The sequence below is a fragment of the Echinops telfairi genome, unplaced genomic scaffold (genome assembly GCF_000313985.2).
Source record: "Echinops telfairi isolate 266 unplaced genomic scaffold, ASM31398v2 ScPeMD7_5868;HRSCAF=6743_1, whole genome shotgun sequence".
Lineage (NCBI taxonomy): Eukaryota > Metazoa > Chordata > Mammalia > Afrosoricida > Tenrecidae > Echinops > Echinops telfairi.
This window is the reverse complement of record NW_022109768.1, coordinates 14,120,057-14,140,985: the sequence shown is the minus strand read 5'-3', so window position 1 is coordinate 14,140,985 and position 20,929 is coordinate 14,120,057. Positions and strand designations below refer to the sequence as shown.

Sequence of the window (20,929 nt, the reverse complement as noted above, 5' to 3'; positions counted from 1 at the left end):
TAAATTGGCATTCTATGATGCTCACCTTCCCAACACAACCACTGAAGAAAAAGTGGGTGAATAAGCAAATGTGGCGAAGAAAGCTGATGGTGGGATCTTAAAGGCTTGAAGGTAAACAAGCAGCCATCTAGCTCAGAAGCAACAAAGCCCACATGGAAGAAGCGCACCAATCTGTGCAATCACGAGGTGCCGAAGGGATCAGCTATCAGGCATCATCAGAACAAAAAATCTTATCATAGTGAATGAGGGAGGGAGTGCGGACTGGAGACCCAAAGCCCATTTTTGGCCACTGGACATCCCCTTACAGCAGGGTCTCGTGGAGGAGACGGGCTAGTCCGGGTGTGATGTAGCAACGATGAAACATGTAACTTTCCTCTAGTTCCTAAATGCTTCCTCCTCCCCCACTATCATGATTCCAATTCTACCTTACAAATCTGGCTAGACCAGAGGGTGCACACTGGTACAGATAGGAAGTGGAAACACAGGGAATCCAGGACAGATGATCCCTTCAGGACCAGTGGTGTGATTGGCAATACTGGGAGGGGAGAGGGAGGGTGGGTTAGAAAAGGGGAACTGATTACAAGGATCTACATGTGACCTCCTCCCTGGGGGACGGACAACAGAAAAGTGGGTGAAGGGAGACGTCGGACAGGGCAAGCATGACAAAACAATAATTTTTAATTTATCAAGGGTTCATGAGGGAGGGTGGAGCGGGGAGGGAGGGGAAAAAATGAGGAGCTGATGCCAGGGGCTTAGGTGGAGAGCAAATGTATTGAGAATGATGATGGCAACAAATGTACAAATGTGCTTTACACAATTGTTGTATGTACAGATTGTGATAAGAGTTGTAGGAGCCCCTAATAAAACGATTAAAAAATAAAAATAAAATATCTTAAAAAAGAAAAGATCTCATGCCTAGGCCACTTCTTAAAATTCGTCAAGGAAGTTTAAATGTGCAGTGGCCTCTCCACAATCCAATCTTAAGTTACACATTCCAGCTTCCAACATCTCGTAAGAAAGCCAAGGGCTGTTTATTTAGTGGTGATGTAAGAAGAAAAAACAGCAAGCCCATATTAAAACCATCATCACAATAATCCCCCCCAAACCAGAGGCTCATTCATAAACCATCGTCTTTAGTCTTCCATCAGATTCATTTTCCCATTAAAATCAAAGTTCAGCATATTGGTGAAGAGGTTGACGGTTTCTACCTTTGACAGATGGTTGGGCAATTCTGGAATCTGCATCTCCTTTGTTACTGACACAATCCTTAAAGTGCGAATGTTTCCCCTGTCAGTGGTGTGTATCAAAATCATTTTCTCTACCCAGGAAATTAATCAGGTGATGTTTACTAAAAGTGAATTCTGAGGCCTAAAACTTTTCAATACCCAAATCGACAGGAAGGCTATGTAGAACACCTACTCCAGATTGAACTCCAGCCGCGCACGTGCTCCGGACAGCAGCTTTAGAGCGCTCCCAAGCCAGAGAGCCAAGATGAAGAGGCTGTAGTCATTGTGGATACTTTTCTTTCCTCCTCTAACAAGTCAGAAAGCCTTTTGCCAAAGGGGGTAGTAGGGTGATGTTTACTGAAATAACCTTGATAAGGTAGTTGAGCCACAGTTGCCATGTTCACCTTCTCCGTCACACTCCCCACCTTGGTAGAGCTAGGAAACGTTAGGTCTCCACCGCTGCCGATAATTTCAGAGACTCTGATTTCATTGTAGAAATGCCTAGGCTACGTCTGGGATGCAACAAAATGCTAAGGCCATATTGAATTTCCTGGCACTGCAAGCAGAAAATAAAGATAAAATGCCTTTTTATTTAAGAACATGATGATGTTTTAATTGTTACGGCATTTGGCATGCCTAATGTATACAATCCTTGACATTTATAGAATAACAAAGAAGATTGTTTGGGATTCTTTCTTTATTTCCCAGTGTCCCCTTTCCTCCCTAGCATTTTCTCCCAGGCCAGGTTTTGAACTCCGTTCTACTTCTCCATCCCTGTAAGAAAAACCCCAGTGCCGGGAAGGGATATATGTTTAAAAAGAAGAACAGGGGTGGGAGGGAAACCAAGCTTATTTCTGTCTGTTTCGATGGGCCCAGGCTGCTTATTGCCTGGCTATGGGGAAGGGACCACCCTCGTTGTGACAACTGGTGGGGACGCCTCCAGGGTAAAACAAAGGTTTACATATTACACAAGCAATTTAACTGTTTTCTAAACATATTGCCAAGACAGTGGGAGTTGGCAGCCCACACTGTGTTTTAGGTTTGGGATACTTGGATTAGAAGTGACTGCTGATTATGAACCTTTTTATTTGTCGTCGATGAACTACAAGCAACCCTAGTAACCCAGGAAAGAATTCTCCACAGCACTTAAACTTGTCTCCGAAGCCTCCCCAGGTTACCCACACAAATCACTTGACAAAAGTGGGGTAGGAGTCTTGGGCATCGATAAGACAATTGGCTTGTTCTAACCCTTAAAGAGTTCCACAGAGTGAAATGTTTTATAATCCCTTTTTGTGCAGTAGGCGCGGAAGAAAAGAAAAGAGTTTGGGCAAAGATTATCCAGAAGAAAGAAAGAGACTCTTTTGGGGTTCCCGTTGAAACACAATAAGGAACATAATTAACTTCACAATTCTTTGTGTTTTTCATTTGACTGCAGGGAGGAGATGAAAGAGGACTGCTAAGCCTTGCATTCCATCCCAATTACAAGAAAAATGGAAAGCTGTATGTGTCTTATACCACCAACCAAGAACGGTGGGCTATCGGCCCTCATGACCACATTCTCAGAGTTGTGGAGTACACAGTATCCAGGTATCACACACATCGTTTGCTTAACCTGATCATCTCATCTTGTCCTTTTTTAGAGAGGTTAGAAATAACTAGACATAAAGTGGCAGAAGTCAACTATAATCTCTATGTTTAAAGCCCCACATGTGTCTTAAGGGAAAATAGAGGGAAATGATGGTGCTTTGGCACTTTTCTCAAATTTCAACTTCTGTGCAAAACATGACAAACAGTCTACAGTGGAGCTGGAGCTCGATGGGACTTGTTTTCCGAGTCTCGCAAGTTTTCCACCACTGAAAGGGGGTAGCCCTGCCACGTTCCTACCACTCATTCTCATGGCAAATGCTTATGCTCTCCTTCTGACGGCTTTCCTCCTGTCGTGGGGGCTTTACTGCGGGCATTTTCAGTCATCTGTAGCAGCCTCTTCCTTTTGTTCCATCGCGCGCTCTGTGTCAGAGGTTCGCTCTATAGCGCGGTCCTCTCTCGTGGGCTCACCCCACATGTTTAGCAATCACGGTGTTGTTCCTTACCCCCGTGTAGGAAGAACCCACATCAGGTTGATTTGAGAACAGCTCGAGTGTTTCTGGAAGTCGCAGAGCTTCACCGAAAGCACCTGGGGGGACAGCTGCTGTTTGGCCCTGATGGCTTCTTGTACATCATTCTTGGAGATGGGATGATCACATTAGATGATATGGAAGAGATGGACGGCTTAAGGTAAAAGACGGCAACAAGCACAGCCTCCCAGCTTAACATGTTGGAAGTGGCAGGAAAGAGGGTCTGAGCCAGCAAGTTAGAAACTGCCTTTGAAGCTCACTGCCTTAAGAGACTTAACTTTGTTGTCACTTACAAATTGGAGATGCTTCCGGAAAACAGAAATGTATGGTTGTAAAGTACGCATTTTAAATTTGTGGGCTAGAACTTTTTAACGTGAACATACAATGGCATGATTGTTTTCAAGTCTTCGCTCAGGGACATTGTACGGGAGCCACTGTCCACTTGCACTGGGCTGTGGGGGCCCTTCCACTGGCTCCCGACGCTCAGAAGCACCACCTCAGGATTCTGCGCAGCCGCAGCTGCTGTTTGGCAGCCATGTGTATCCGTGTTACCTGACCTGCTTGCTGAGCAGGTCCAGCAAAGCTGCTTGGGCTTGCAAAATACATGAGTTATCAACAACAACAAAAAAAAAGTAAAGAAGAGGCAGAAGGCAGTATCTCTTTACTCCACCATGTGTAGCCACAAAAGGCTGTGTCTTGGTGCTGCCACATGGCTAGAACCCGTTTCCCACAATGAGAGTTTGGTCTCCAGTAGGGAGTGATTCTTTTACTGGGGAACAACCTTGCCGGATTTCATGTAGGTTCAATACTGAACAGAATAAAAAGCACTTATGTTGTCCCCCAATTTCCCAGCGATTTCACAGGTTCAGTGCTGCGGCTAGATGTGAACACCGACATGTGTCATGTGCCTTATTCCATCCCAAGGAGCAACCCGCACTTCAATAGCACCAACCAGCCCCCGGAGGTGTTTGCCCATGGGCTCCACGATCCAGGCAGGTGAGGAGCATGGCGGTCAGACCGGGATTCAGGAAGCAGGAAAAGAAAGAGGGTCTCTGGACCATCAAGCAGGCAAGAGGGGGCTCCCAGGTTGGGTAGCACTTCTACAGTCACACCAGCTTACTGTCCAAGTGAGTACTGGGCACCCTTTCATGAACATGTGGACCAGATGAAGAACGCAAATTGTACCAAAAAGGGACGAATCCATGGAGGAAAAGAAATTCTCCTTAAAATTAATTGTCTTGAGAGGTGTTTAGATCATGGGGGTGGCGGTAGTCGGTGGTAGAATTTTCACCTTGTATGCAGGAGGCCTACATTTTCTCTCTGATGCATGCACCGCGTGCTCAGCTCCCATTCATCTGTCCATGGAGGCTGCTCTGCCGCCGTGAGGCCGAAGAGGCTTCAGCGAAGCTTGAAAATTAAGATGGACTAAGGTAAAAAGGAAAGGTGCTCTCTGGCGGCGCAGTGGTTACACGTTGGGCTGCTAACCACAAGGTCCAAAGTTCAAAACCGCCAGCCACAATGAAGGAAGAAGATAGTGCTTTCTCCCCTTGTGAAGAGTTACTGTCTTAGAAAACCAGAGGGGCAGTTCCACCCCATCCTAAAGGTTTGCTCTGAGTGGCATCAACTCGAGGGCAGTGAGTTTGAGTTTTTTGAACTTGAAAAAGGCCAAGTGATCTGCTTTCAAAAAGTCATCCAGGGAAAGTTCTATGGATCAAAACTGCTCTGGGGGTGACAGAGTTTGGGCATGGTCGCCATGAGTGGTTAGCAGCATTAGCAGAGGAACTCGGTTTGTTAGCTCAATGTAATGAGTAGCCCTTCAAGCTGAATCAATGAAAGAGATAATAGACCTCTTGATTTGTCTCCTGAAATCCCTCCATATCACAATTTCCTCTGATTTTATATGAGAAATATAGTATTTCCTTATATTTTATATAAATATATATATATTTATATTTTATAACTACCTTTCAGGTGGTCATGATGAAATAAAAATATGTCACTAAAGTAGAAAATCTGACGCCTGACACCTGGTAGGTGTGAAGTCAGTTCCATTTCCCGTCATCGTAGCTCCATCCTGGTGCGATACCAATGTGCCAAAAGAGTGGGGCTAAATGTTCATCTTTTTCTTGAAAAAAAATTATAAGCACTAAAAGAATGTATGCTGACTGTTTGGCTATGCTGTAATTAACCATAAAGAAAGGAAAACTAAGAAGTGTGTGAACAGTATTTGGTACATTTGCAAAATATCGTGAGGCATAGTGCAGAAATTCCATGATGAATACTTCATCCTGTCCATGGCCTACTATTGATTCTAAGGAGCATCTGGCCACATTGATTCATTTACTAGCTAAGTTATTATTGCTATTTAATGTTTATTGAGTGTTCACTATGTGTAAGGTGAGTATTTCTCCAACTTTTTGTTTTTATAATCCCTCATGCCCTTCATCTCCCCTCCATCAAAGTCCAAGTCTACAGTTCATTTCCTCTTTGGCATCTCAGCCGATCTTAAAATCTGGGCGACAGGGAATACTTAAGGTGAGTTCAGGATGTGGAGGAAACTGTCACATTCCATTCATATAGCTCAGAGCTCACAGATACCACCACAAACAGCACTTGGAAGTCAAGCAGCCTGAGTCACCGTAAGCCCACTGGGGCTTTCGAGAAAACTCCCTGGGTGTCTAGAACCTTCCGTCCAAACACGTAAGCCCGTTTCAGACCGTACGTGTGGCAGGTTGCCTCTGCCATGAAGTCTTACCTCCTGTGAGTGCTCAGGGCAGGAGGGGGAGCATGGTTATTACTCCACCTCCCTCCAAGAATATTTTCAGTTGAGAGAGATTTAATAAAGCAGAAAGGGAACTGAAATAATGATTGGCTGAAAGTAGAGCTAACTTTAATTAAGCACCTTGATTCTGAGTTTCGCACATATTATCTCATTTAGGGTCTGCAGCTGTACTGAAGTAACTGGTATTAGATGCCTTTTATACATACGAAACTGAAGGTTAAAGGGGTCGCATAGTTCTCAATGGACCCACTCAGTGGGCATTGAATACAAGCTAGCGCTCACGGCCTTTCTATTCTAGATTAGCGATGTCTCCTTACAGGAAAAAGGTCAACCCTCCTTTAGTCATAGTTTTCCTATCTTCAAAAGAAAGTTAATTCAAAAGATAAGTTCCTACCCTATCTTGGAGTTCGTTCCACCTTAAGGCACAGCATGTCTGTGCCAGGGTCCCTGCCAGGCATTGTATTCTGTGAATAATTGAATTAGAGAAAACAATAAAGTCACTGTTGCCACTGAACAAGGAACCCATCTTCCAGTTAGGTCAGGCTTATACTTCCCCATGCTGAGTGGGATCATTTGGAGCCAAGAGTTATTGCTTGATTGGGATAAGACGCCCACAACCTATTTTCCCTTAAAATATATATTTATAACCCTGGTGGTTAAATTTTGTTTGCTTGTAAGTAATGTATTTCATTGGCCTAAAATAGTGATCCTCAATGAGGTGATTTTGGACCCATGGGACCATATGGCAGTGTCTGGAGACATTTTTGGCTGTGGCATTTAGGGACAGTTATTATCTATTGGCATCATCTGGAAGCCCAGGATGCTTCTGAACATCTTGAAATGTGCAGAGCAGGCCCCCCAGGCAAAGAATTAATCGGTTCAAAATGTTCTGAGTAAGCACTCAGCTGCTGGTTGCTGGCCCACTGTCAGCCCTTGGGAGAGAACTGTGGCAGTTGACAGGCTCAGAAGCCCTCTGGGGCAATTGTACTCTATTGCATTAGTCACTGTGAGTCTGAGTTGACTCATCAGTGAGAGTGGTGATTTGGCTAAAGTGGCACCACAATTCCTGTCGGCACAGTGGTTAAGTACTTACCTGCCAACCATAAGGCTGGTGGTTAACACCCACAAGCCATTTGGTCAGACCTGCCAATGGGCTCCTGTAAAGATGACAGCCATGAAAACCCAGTGTGGCACTTCCACTCTGTCACAGGGGGCCCTGTTAACCAGGTCTGACGTGACCCAAAAGTGTCAATGATATCGAGACACCAAAAAGTAAAGGCAAGCCAGTTGTCCACTTTTGTATAAACTTCCAACACTGCCACTTTCAACCTTATTCTTCTCCTAATTCAAACACCCCCATACCTAGTCGCTTAGCTAGTGAGCCCCTAATATAGGCTTTAGAACAGGAATCCAGTGCCAAAGAAGTTGAATGTTAAAATCAGTGTCTTCAGCTTAAAGAGAGATTTGGGGGCTCAGATTTACTAGCAGTCCACACGAATACAAAATGAACCTACAAAACCATCAGTGGTTGCAGTCACCAGATTGATTTTATACTCTGAATGAAATGCATGCTTTCTTTTCAAGTATCTTAATTCTGTATATGAAACTCAAGACATGTATTCAAAAACTAATTATATTGTGTACTGCAGATGTGAGTTGGTGATGACACTGATTCCTATCCAAAATACTTTCCCAATGAGTATTCCTTAAGGACATGCTTGCAAATGTTTTAAGTCAGCGTGCACATTCATGGTGGAGGAAGATACCAAGAGAAGTTAAGAAATAGTCTCCAGAGATCATTCAATTTCAACAAAGTAAACACATCAGATGTTTCTTTCAGTGCTTTCTAGAGAATCCAAACTGAATAGTTCTTAAGATTGTCGCCAACCCACAAAGGATTTCTGTTCAGGATTCTCCAAACTGAGCTTGGAAAATGCCCTGGTAGGAATCGTGTTGTTTAAAACAGACAGACAAATGAAGACCTCCCTCTTTTGTTATGTAGATGTGCCGTGGATCGTCATCCCACAGATATCAACATCAACTTGACAATACTTTGTTCGGACTCCAATGGAAAAAATAGATCCTCAGCCAGAATCCTACAGATCGTGAAGGGCAAAGATTATGGTAAGTAGAGCTTAATCTGATGATTTTGCTTTGAGTTTTGTTTTATGTAACTGCTACTTGAAGAGGAAAGGTTTTTGGCAAAAGGAACTTTTGGGGAAACATAAGTACACCGATGTAACAATGAGCAGGGAGTACATTGCTCACTTTTCGGAGGCCCAATTACCCTAGAGTTTCCATCTGGTCTATTCACTTTCTTATGAATGGAATCCACACTCATCATTCATTAGTTTGTCATACTGCGGTGAATGTGTGTTGCTGTAATGCTGAAAGCTATGTAACCAGTCATCCTTCAAATACTGGAAGGATCACCCAAGGGGGACAGGTTTCAGTAGGGCTTCAGAATAAGAACAGACTAGGAAGAAAACCCTTTGAACAGTAGTGGAGCACTGTCTGGTATATTTTCAGGAGATGAGCCTCTCAGGTTAGAAAGCACTCAAAATATAACTAGGGTGGGGGGGAGCTGCTTACTCAAAATAGAGTTGACCTTAAAAACCTAGACGGAGCAAAGCGTTTGAGTCCCTCGTTTGCTATTGAGGCATGGCTCAAAATGAGAAGAAACAACGGCGAACATACATTAATAATTTTAACGTGGAATGCAGGAAGCCTGCATGGAAGAAAATTTGAAGTCATGAGAAATGAAATGGAGCACATAGAGACTGATGTCCTCCAAAGAACTAAGGAGCCGAAATGGACTGTTGTTGACCATTTATAATCAAACAGTCCTTGGTTTGCTGTGCCTGGATGGCAATGTCAAGAGGAATCGTATCACATTCAACATCAAAAGAACATTTCAAGATCTATCTTAAAGTACAACGCTGTATGTGATAGAGGTATATCTGTGCATCTACAAAGGGACATGTAGACAGCTATTATTCAAGTTTGTTTACCAACCACTAATGAGAAAAGCCAATGATGAGGAAACTGAAGAATTCTAGAACTCATCAATCTGAAATCTATCAAACATTCCATTGAAAGGCCTTGGTAATTATTGGTAACTGCAATGAGAAAGTTGGAAACTAAAAGCAAGAATTAATAATTGGGAAGTATGGACTTAGTGACAGAAATGAAGCTGGAGGTCACAGAATTGAATTTTGTAAGATGTATAATTTCTTCATTACAAATACCTGTTTCGGAAACATACATTCAACTGTACACATGAAGTTCACCAGCTAGAATACACAAAATTCAAACTATAGTATTGGTTAAGCATTGGACTTCTACATGCAAGGTTGATTCTTGAAACCAGCCAACTGCTCCAGTGGAGAGAAATGAGGCTACCTGCTTCTGTACAGACTTATAGCCACGGAAACCCTGTAATTGACTTAAAGGCCATTGTGTTTTATTTGGATGGAAAGAGGGAGGCAATGGAATAACTAAGGGCCACTTGAGTAGCCACTGAACGTGGTCCAGAAAGTTCAGAAGTACAAAGTTGAAAATGAGAAGCAGCAAGATAAGGTGTCCTTTAAGAATTCACTTGAAGGTAAACAAGCGGCCATCTAGCTCAGAAGCAACAAAGCCCACATGGAACAACATATCAACCTGTGTGATCACGGGGTGTCGAACGGATCACTGAAGACAAATGGGTGCATAAGCAAATGTGGCGAAGAAAGCTGATGGTGCCCGGCTATCAAAAAGTATAGCGTCTGGGGTCTTAAAGGCTTGAAGGTAATCAAGCGGCCATCAAGCTCAGAAGCAACAAAGCCCACATGGAAAAAGCACACCAGCCTATGCAACCACGAGGTGTCGAAGGGATCAGGTGTAAGGCATCATCAGAACAAAAAATCTTACCATAGTGAATGATGTGGGGAGTGTGGAGTGGAGATCCAAAGCCCATTAGTAGGCCACTGGAGATCCCCTTGCAGAGGGGTCTCGGGGAGGAGATGAGCCAGTCAGGGTGCGATGCGATGTAACAATGATGAGAAATACAACCTTCCTCTAGTTCCTAAAGGTTTCCTCCCCGCTCCCACTACCATGACTCGAATTCGATCTTGCAAGACTGGCTAGACCAGAGGAGGTACACTGGTACAGATAGGAACTGAAAATACAGGGAATCCAGGATGGATGAGCCCTATAGGACCAGTGGTGTGAGTGGCAAAACAAGGAGGGTAAAGGGAGAATGGGTAGGAAAGAGGGAACCGATTACATGGAACTGTGTGTGACCTCCTCCCTGGGGGACAGACAACCGAAAAGTGGATGAAGGGAGACGTTGGACAGGGCAAGATATGACAAAATACCAATTTATAAACTATCAAGGGTTCATGTGGGAGGGGGGAGCGGGGAGGGAGGGGAAAAATGAGGACCTAATGTCGGGGGTTTAAATGGAGAGAAAATGTTTTGAGAAATGATGTACAAATACGCTTTACACAATTGATGTGTGTATGGATTGGGATAACAGTTGTATGAGCCCCTAATAAAATGTTTAAAAAAAAAAAAAAAGAATTCACTTGAATCTTACAAATTTAACATGAAAGCAACAGCTATAAGGGAAAAGCTTCAAGCCAAGATCAATGGTGAAGACAAACAGAAGGTTCTTGACTAGTATAACGGAATTATCAACTGGCTTGGTAAGAATCAGACAGCAGAGAAAGAAGAATGTGAACCTAAGCAGAAAGAGCTAGAGAACGTGTGCAGCCCCATCATTACTTACGCTGTTCCAGAGTGCTGGAGACAGGTGTGGAGGTAAGTCAGGGGGGCTTCCCTGGTAGTGGAGCTCCTCCGTCTGGTAGTGCCTCTGCTGGACCCACCATTGTAGAAGTTGAATAAGTCAATATGTGAGAGTAGAAATGTAACATTGTTCCATAGTAAAAACATGAGTGACCCACATTTATAACACATTGATGAGCACTTTTAAGAGTGAAGCTGCTACATTAAATTTCTGTGCATACTCAATACTTGGATATGGAATATGTACATTTGGGGAAAATGTCAATATTGTACGTTATAAGTACTGTATTTTAAGTGGAAAGTGTCATGTCTTAAAATAAAGCTCTGTATTTAAAATTGAAAAAAAAGTAATGAGAGAAGACGATATGAGTTGTGGGATGATATCAAGATCATTGCATAGTTCACGGCAAATATAAGGAAGAAAAAGAAGACCAAAGTGGATGGCAGAAGATAATCTGAAACTTACTCTTGAAGTAGCTAAAGTAGCTGAAGCAACCAGAAGAAATGATGAAATAAAAGAGCTGAACAGAAAATTTCAAAAGGTCAGCTCCAGACAACAAAGTAAGGAATTGTAACAAAATGTGCAAAGACCGAGAGTTAGGAAACCAGAGGGAAGAACATGCTCAGCATATTCAGTTGAAAGAACTGAAGAAAAAGCTCAAGTCCCAAGTTCATTCTATTGAAGCATTCTATGAACAAAATACTGAATGATGCCAGAAGCATCAAAGGGATATGGAAGGAATATGCAGAGTCATTGTACCAAAGAGAATCAATCAACATTAACCATTTTATGAGGTAGCATGTGATTAAGAACCAAGGTTTGTCTGAAGAAGTCAAAGCTATACTGATACCATTAGTGAAAAGCAAGGTTTCGGCAATTGATGGATTATTCATTGAAATATTTCAATAAGCTGATGAAACCCTGGAAGCGCTCATTTTACCGGTGACCACCTGACTAGGAGAGCCCTTTGGAACTGCCATCCCAAAGAAAGAAGACCCAACACAATGCTGAGATCACAGAACCATCTCATTAGTAACAGATTAGTAACAAATGAAAGGTTGCTAACGATAATTCAAAAGTGATTGCAGCAGCACAGCACCAGGGAGCTGACCAATGCAAGCTGGAGCACACTATAGATAATATTGCAAAGAATGGAAATTCAAGAACACTTAGTGTGGTCATGTGGAACCTGTACGTAGACCCAGGGACAAGTCCTTGAGCAGAGTCTGTTTGAAAATGAGAAAATCTGTGTATCAGAGTTCATCCTTTCACTATACTTTATGCTGAGTAAATAATCCGAGAAGTAGAATTATAGGAATAAAAATACAGTGTTAGGATTGGATGAAAGTTCATTAACAACCTGCAATAGACAAATGTCTCTTTGCTTTACTGAAAGTAAAGAAGAAAACTTGAAGCCCTTACTGATGATCAAAAATTATATCCCGTATATATTTGAGTATAAGCCGACCCAAATATCTGCCGACACACCTAATTTTACCACAAAGACTACATTAAAAATGAACTGAAAAAACTTAGCTTATCCTCGAGTACATACGGTATAGCTTTTAAAATTACTAAATCACTTAATTGGGGGCTCTTACATCAATTGTACATATGTTGCCATCATCATTTTCAAAACATTTTGTTTCTGCTTCAGCCCTTGATATCAGCTCCTCGGTTTTCCCTCCCTCCCACGCTTATGCACCCTTGATAAATTAGTATTATTTTCATATCTTATAATAACTGCTGTCTCACTTTGCCCACGTTTCTGTTGTTCGTCCCCCTGGGGCGGAGGTGGGTGTTATATGTCGATCATTGTAGTTGCTTCCCCATCCCCCCAACTTCAGTATTGTTTAAAACTCAGTAAAGCAAACAAAAATATTTGCCAATGGATCAATTGAAAAAAACATGATAAATGGAGAAAAGATCAAAATTTGCAGCAATTTTCTTTTATGTGGATCCACAATCAACACTTATGGAAGGAATAAAACTCAAGAATCAGATGATGAATTGAGTGGGCCCATGTGCTGTACAGCCTCTTTAAAATGTTGAAGAGCCAACATCACTTTGAAGACTGGGGTGCACTTGACCAAACAAGGCATGGAATTTTCAATTGCTTTATACACATGCGAAAGCTGTACAGTGATTAAGAAAGACAGGAGAAGAATTGGTACATTTGGATTATATTGTGGCTAAGAATGAATACATCTATCTTGGAAAGAAGTACAGCTAGGTTGCACCTTGGAAGGAAGAATGGGGAGACTGTATCTCGCATACTTAGCAAATGTTATCCGGAGAAGCCAGTCCCTAGAAAAGGACAGCATGCCTGCCAAAGTAAAGGCTCAGCAATAACGAAGATGCTCAGTGAGATGGACTGACACAGTGGCTACAACAATGGATTAAGCCTGACGATTGTGAGAATGTGCAGAACCAGGTTCTGCTGTGTATGGGATTGCTATGAGTTGGAGCCAATTGGATAGCACCCATCAACAACAATTGAAGAGTTGATGTCAGAGTTTTTAAGCTCCTAACCTAAGGTTCATGAGATGTGCTGGTCTTATTTCCATCAACATATACAGCCTTACAAACCCTGCTGAACAATTCTCTTTCTCTAAAGACACTTTGAATCAGAATCAGCTGACTGATAGCAAGTTTGGCTTTGGTTTAGTTTTGTGTATGGATTGAATAAAGAGCTGAAATTCACTACCATGTTGATAACTCAGAACTTACATGTGTAACAAACAGGTCCAAGGTGCTTATTACATGCCAGGCCCTACAGTAAGAACTTTATAAACTGTACCCATTTCAAGTGTCCCTACCCTATGTGATATGAATATTTACTAGCCACATTGTACAGATGAAGAAACCTGAGGCTTAGAAAAATTAAGCATCACCCAAAACAAACATCGGGGTTAGATTTGAACCTGAGCAGTCCCACTCCAAAGTCTGTACGCAGAAGCATTCGATTATGTTGCCTCTGAGAGTACTGGTCATTTAAAACTTCTCTTACGTTTAAAATTTTTCATCCCTTATTCATCATAATCATGTGAGAAGAGGAACTTACAATGACCCATCTACCTAAAGTACTGACTATTGATAGTGCCTTATTTGGTATTAAAATACACAAGAAGCAAGTTTCAGATCAATTTACAACTGGCTTTAGGTCTTTTCCACTGCAATTAGTGTGCATGTATTCAAGTATATGATGACTTGCATGGAATGATTGAGATACATGACTGTATACATGTAGTTCAAAGGGGATCACTGAAGTACTTTATTAAGCATTTAATTTTCACAGAACAAAACTATTAAAATATTTTAAATGCTGATCCTTTTACTAACTATATTTATAAATTTGCGATTAATTGATCTTAAAGATATTTTATGTACTATGTTTTATTTTCATTAAATTATGAACTTTTAAACCATTTCTATTACTTGAGAGCTCTATCATGGTTTATTAAACATATCTACAGGAATTTCTATTTTAAAAATGCAAAATTTCAAAAAAATCAGTATGTGTTTAAAGCAGTGGTTCTCAAACTTCCTGATGCAGTTAATACAGGTCCTCATGTTGTGGTGCTCCCCAACCATAAAATTAGTTTCATTGTTACTTCATAACTGCAATTTTGCTACTGTTATCAATCGTAATGTAAATATCTGATATGCAGGAAGTATTTTCATTGTTACAAATTGAACATGATTAAAGCACAGTGATTAATCACAAAACAATATGCAATTATATATTGTGAAATATTTATTTCTAATTACAAATAAATTAACTTTTATCTTGAGGCATGGTGTAGCATGGGAAACAATCTTCACGCCGGGTTCTGGGCATGTGGGCCTATCTGCATGTGGGCGGACCTGCCTGGAGACGGATAGAGGTCCGTCTTGGTTCTTGGTTCCTAAGACCATCGGAAATATGTGTTTTCTAACAGTCTTAGGTGACCCCTGTGAAAGGGTCATTCAACTCCAAAGAGGTCGCAACCCACAGGTTGAGAACCACTGGTTTAAAATATTTGTTTAAAAACAAATACCTATAGTCTCCAGAATGTCAATGTTCTGTTTTAGTTTCATTGAAAACTTGGAAATGTCTTGGCAACAATATAACAGCAAACCTTTGCAGAGCAGTCTCATTACATTAAGCTGGTGTTTCCCAAACTGCTCCCAGGGGGATATGGGAATGATCTAAGAGGGCTGCAAAAGCAGATACCCACACTTTATCCTGGATTATGGGCTATCGTACAAAAGCCGTTGCTTGCCATGGGGGCACTGGATCATTTTCTTTTTCTGAAAAGGAAGTGATAGATGAAATAGCTTTGGGAACCTGTGCATGAAGTTGTGCCTGAAGGAACTTTTCCTTCTAATACTACTTAAGCAAAGTGAGAGGTTATTTTCACTAGAATTCTATAGCAGCATTCTGCCTCCTGCAATTGAATGCAATTCAGAGTCAAAATACATAAGTAATAAATAGTGTTAGTTGGTCTGTGCTTTTATTTTATGTAAATGCATTGCATTTGATATAATACTGTATTTGTTCCTTTTAGAAAGTGAACCATCACTCTTAGAATTCAAGCCATTCAGTAATGGTCCTCTGGTTGGTGGATTTGTTTACCGAGGTTGCCAGTCTGAAAGACTGTATGGAAGCTATGTGTTTGGAGACCGTAATGGGTATGTTCCCTGATATCACAGCATGACAGACCAAATAGCATTTCTATTGATTCATTGCCAAGTTGCCATAAAATATTCAATGATTGTCTCCCATGGGGAGTCGGATCTGGGACATGTATAAATAATACTCTTTATTTTTAGTCTGCTCTCTATGGTATTTTAAATGAAGAATCACCAAAGATACTCTTTACAAAAGGCTTCAAGATGTAAATGAAATCATTTTTAAGGACTGAAAAGTCTTCCAAGGAATTTTTTTCATAACATTCAAGTTGCCCCCTTCATCCTTAAATGAGGGAAGTGAGTACACTGAAAGCTACTGCTTTACGAAAGTTGAATAATTATTTTAAAACTTCATCTTAGAAGGCAGACATTTTTACTTTTGCCAAATGTCCAGGATTTTGGACAACCAAACTGAGTGTGTTCCAGTAGGAAGGAGTGTGACAGAGTTTCAATGTTAGCCTCTTGGAAAATCTGTGTTAAGGCCCACATGAGAATCTTGTTTCCCTAGGTGCTGGCAGTCAGGCATACCACACAGCTGGTATTCTTGGTTGGTAACAAGAACTGAAAGAGTGTACTGACCAACTGCCTGCTCTCTGATTAATAGCAAAGGTTGGAACATCCCACTCTGATTAATAGCACAGGTTGGAATCTAGTCCTGGATCAGAAGACTCATTCCCTGGATGAAGGGGGGGGCTTTTCTCATAGTCAGGTACTTTTAGTATCCCCTCACCCCACTTCCAACCAAAGTATTATCTTTTAAGGACTTTTTCTCTACCTAGAAATTTCAGTATTCACACACTTTATGAACTATTTTATTTCCACCCCCTAGAAATGACATCTGTAGCACAGACGTGATTAAACATGAATTTCATTTTAAAGGGGTTTTTTTATTATGTATTTTTAAGCAAAAGCATGGTCTCATGTACGCTCATGGTATGCTTTTATTGTAGGAATTTCTTAACTCTCCAGCAGAGTCCAGTGACCAAGCAATGGCAAGAGAAACCACTCTGCCTTGGCAACAGTGGGTCCTGCAGAGGCTACCTGTCGGGTCACATCTTGGGATTTGGAGAGGATGAATTAGGTATTGTACAAGCTAGACCTGTTCCTCATTTGTTGACTAGCCGGTTATCCAACATTTTGCATTTATTTATGACAATGTTGAAAAACTTCTCCGGTGGTGTCACCAATGATCTAAGCTTGCATGGGGCACCCCAAATGATATCTATATCAAAGGTCCCGAGGTGGCTAAAGGGCCCACACAAGATATGGTAGCCAACCATTACAGGATGCCTTCACCCTTTTGTCCATGGCATCTCGGCCGAGCCACAGTGAGCACAGGGCAACCGTGGGATCACTTGAGGTTGTGGGTGGGTAGGGTGAGGCTGGGAGATGGCCTGAAACCTCTGAGGAGGTCAGTGCAGAGAGGTGGAAAAGGGGACAGAGGGAAGGGAACTACAGGGAACAAAAGGCCAGGGTGGGTGGAGTATGAATGCGGTCCTCTCTCTGGGCAGGTAGTAGGAGACAGCAGATAAAAAAGCAGCAGGGTCCCTGCTCAGGCAATACTTGATCAGCACCACTACCTCCTCCAACTCCCGAGGGCCAGGGGAATTGTGGTGAGGAACAGACCCACAGCTCCATGCCCATCCGGAGACATGCACCTCTCGAAACAAACGTATTATGTATTTGTTTGAATTTTGTTAGTTGTAACTGTGTTCGGGCCGACTTTTTTAATTAGGGCAGATTCATTGTGAGGCTTAAATGATATGAACTACGTAAGATACTTGACAAAACAAATACTAGTTCTGCAGCTTGCATTTCTTTCTCTTTAACTTCACTTTTTTCTGTTTTATCTGTTTTTGCTTTTTGTCTTTTAATGAAAACCCCATAGCATCTCCTGGTTAGTGGCAGAAAAGGAAGGTGTACCTAATATATAGTCATAGAGCAGAACAGAGAAATGCAGGCTAAGATAAGGATTCTTAAAGTACATAAGTAAGTAATCATAAATGCAGCTTCTAATTCTCTATTCATCTGATTAGGTGTATCCACTGAAGTATATGAAAACCTTGATAATAAATAAAAGTGGTTGTTCCATTGATAGGGCACCCTACCTCTTATACAGTGATCATCCCGAACGCATAGCCTACCGCTAAGCATTTAGAATTGAGATTTTCTTTCTCTCTCTTTTTTCTCCAATATTAATTTCAATATTATTCATTAGGAAAAAAATACAGATTAAAAAGGAGTATCTCATTCTTGTGGGCCTTAAATTTTCAACAAACAGTTTTTTAAAAATTAACTGAAACTATTCAATTATGGGCAGAAATCAGTCATTTAAAAAAGCCAATTCATATTGTAATTTATTTGCTGAATATTGCTGTATAGAAGACTGCTCAACATGATAGGGAACAAAGCAGTAGATAAAGAGACAAAAATCTGAACTTCCCACCTGGAGTTTATATTTGAATGGAAGAAAATAATCATGTTTTTAAAATATGTATGTAACATGGTGCTTTGAAGAAAAATAGAGGAGTAAAGTGGAATAGAGCTGGCTGGCATATTGAGAAAGGTGCAATTTTAAATGGGACAGTCAGGGAGATTGACATTTGAAAACAGACAGGAAGAAGGAAAAAATGACCTGTTTTCAAAGCATACAGGCCAGTGAGATTTGAGAAGCGTAAACGGGGGAGAGAAGTTACTAAAGTGAGGTCACAGCAGTTCAAGGTAGATCTCGGAGGCCACTGTCAAGACATACTTTCCCTCTGACAAAGACGAGAAGCTACTGGAAGCTTTGGAAGAAATGAAGTGAGCTTTGACTTACGACCTTACTTTTAGAGAATCACAATTCTTACTTCCTTTTAGAGAGTCACAATTTGGTGGCTTTAAAGAACAGAAATGTATTTTCTCACAGTTCAGAAAACTAAAAGTCCAAATGAGAGTGCCCTCTCGCGGAAGTTCTTTTTCTTTTGTCTCCTCCAGGATTTGCATAGCTGCCAACAACCTTTGGTGCTCCTGGGCTTAGCACTGCAGTTGCTCCATCTCACACGGCTTCTCCCCAATCTGTCTTTCTTCCTTTTACTTTCTTTCCTATTTTTACAATAAGACACCACTCAGGAGAGATTAGGTTTAGAACCCTCTAGCATGACCTCATTGACATTACAAAATCAAGCCTGCCCCCCACCCCACCCCAGGGTCACCTTCACAGGCTTAGCAGAATTCAACATGCCTTTTTGGGGAGTAATTTTATACATACTAAGCAATAGGAAATAAGCCCTCGTGATGCTATGAGTTAACACATTTATCTCTTCCACAGGTGAAGTTTACGTTTTATCAAGTAGTAAAAGTATGACCCAGACCCACAATGGAAAACTCTACAAGATTGTAGATCCTAAAAGGTGAGCTTTACTTATTTCCCTCTAAGTCAAGTAACTCTTCCAGGCATTTTAGTGTATTTGAATTATTGGCAGAAGAGCTGCAATGATCAATGAACAAAACCAGCACACTTCTGTCCTTTCGATGGGCTCAGTGCTGTCTGGAGAGGCTCTTCAAATCCAGTCCAGTCCACAGGGCCTGGTCTCCGCCATGTTGACCTTCATTCCTGTTGCTCTTGTGACCAAAGAGCAGCATTGTAGGTGTGGAGTTAGTGTTCAAAGCCAGGGAAAGACCCTGGTGTAAACCAGAGGAGCTCAGGTTCTGTCAGAAGCAGTAAACCAACTAGTTGCCATCGAATCCTTTCCAAGTCTCAGTAACCCCATTGGTGCCAAAGTAAAACTCTGCTTCATAAGCTTTTTAATGGGTGGTTTGGGGAAAAATAGATGGTAAGACCTGTCTTCCAAGGTGCCTCTGCATGGACTTGAACCAACAAGCTTTCAGTTAACAGCTGACCATGTAAACTAACCATCATCCTAGGAACCCCATTCGAAGCAATAGTTTGAGAAAACTAGACTGTCTTGGCAGGCCTTGCATCTACTTAGCCAGAGTTTTGTTAGACAATCAGGAGAAGTTATTTTTGGCTTCGTTTCAAAGCTCTCTGAAAGCAAGCTCAGCCCTCATGGAGACTGCTGTGACCGAACGGATGAAAACTGAAGCAGCACTTTCTCGCGTGCTTCAGCACAAGGAAGATGTGTATGTTTCAATCCTTTCAAGAATATATGTATCCCACCCCTGCTGCTTCCTCACCACCCACTACAACTTGCACACACACAACTTTCAAATCATCTTGAATCACACTGTTGTTAATTTCAGGGATAAAATCAGATCAGACACTGCTAAAATTATGTACTGCCAAGTGGACTTTAATAATAAGTTTAAGAACAACTCGATGCCAAATACCAAAGGTTGGTAGGCTCTGGAGCCACCCACCATACACCAGCTTTCAAGCTCCCCATTCTCTTTGTGAACTCATTTGCAAATGTAAAGTCCTGAAATTTAGGACTGTTGAATGGGTAAATTCTAATATTCTGGAAAGTTTAATAAAGGCGTGGATTGAATTCCATCTTGAACACCGTATTTCTGACTAAGCCACTGACTAACAAAACATCTCAAAAGTTCTTCACACTAGACTTTTCTAGTTAAGAACTCAGAGTGAGCTTAGTAGGACAGATTTCATTGATCTGGTTTCTTGTTCCTTTTTCCACACCATGCATTAGTATCTTTCCTGAGGGGGAAAATGAATCCGCTTTGGCTATTCCAGGGCAAAGAGGAGGAGTGATCAGTTCTGGGTGGACACTGCTCTGTCACACACGCACTCTTCTCATTGGAATGTACGCCCTTTTGTCACGAGGGAGACACACATTTGCACCCTGTAGGGAACCTGTCCCCTCCACCTACTTGGGTGTGGAAACAGTGCCTTCTTGGAACAAGGACATCGACAAATCAGACACTTAGGTGACTGCTGGAGTGGGCACTATTAAAAGCTAAAATCAAGCTAATGCTAACTCATGGAATAGCATTCTAATCATAAGTAATGAGGTCCAGGGATTTTACTCCAAGAGTGGCACTGGTTCCACACTCCCCGCTGTCATTCTGCTGTGTTTGTCAACCTTATGGTGTCTGTTTGCGAGCTTCCTGGATTTTCATTAAGTCTCTCTCTTCTTCTCAAGAATCCTTCCCCCCATCTTTAGTCTGTTGGTGGGTGAGCTGAGGTGGCTTTTTATCCCTTCAACCCAGTATTAGCATCTAATTACCAGGATTGCAGTCAGAGACCTTGGCTGTGTGAACTCAGGGCCTCCTCTCGAAGGGTGGTCTCAGAATGACATACATACCTGAGAGGCCTGACTTCTCATTATTCTGGTGAGTCATGCCGCGTGGGGCCAGGGTTCAAATCTGTGTTTGTTTTGGGGAGGGC

The 20,929-nt window shown here is 41.8% G+C and overlaps 1 protein-coding gene across 3 annotated transcripts in view; it reads left to right on the top strand.

The window, feature by feature from the left end:
* LOC101664256 (hedgehog interacting protein) overlaps positions 1 to 20,929 on the top strand; it is a 101,272-nt gene that overhangs the window by 55,997 nt on the left and 24,346 nt on the right. For all 3 annotated transcript variants that reach the window (XM_045295814.1, XM_045295813.1, XM_004708696.4), the window contains exons 5-11: positions 2,662 to 2,813; positions 3,327 to 3,500; positions 4,193 to 4,336; positions 8,125 to 8,246; positions 15,462 to 15,585; positions 16,536 to 16,666; positions 18,896 to 18,977. In XM_045295814.1, coding sequence (XP_045151749.1) covers positions 2,662 to 2,813; positions 3,327 to 3,500; positions 4,193 to 4,336; positions 8,125 to 8,246; positions 15,462 to 15,585; positions 16,536 to 16,666; positions 18,896 to 18,977 — 929 coding nt within the window. The remainder of the gene's footprint in view (positions 1 to 2,661; positions 2,814 to 3,326; positions 3,501 to 4,192; positions 4,337 to 8,124; positions 8,247 to 15,461; positions 15,586 to 16,535; positions 16,667 to 18,895; positions 18,978 to 20,929) is intronic.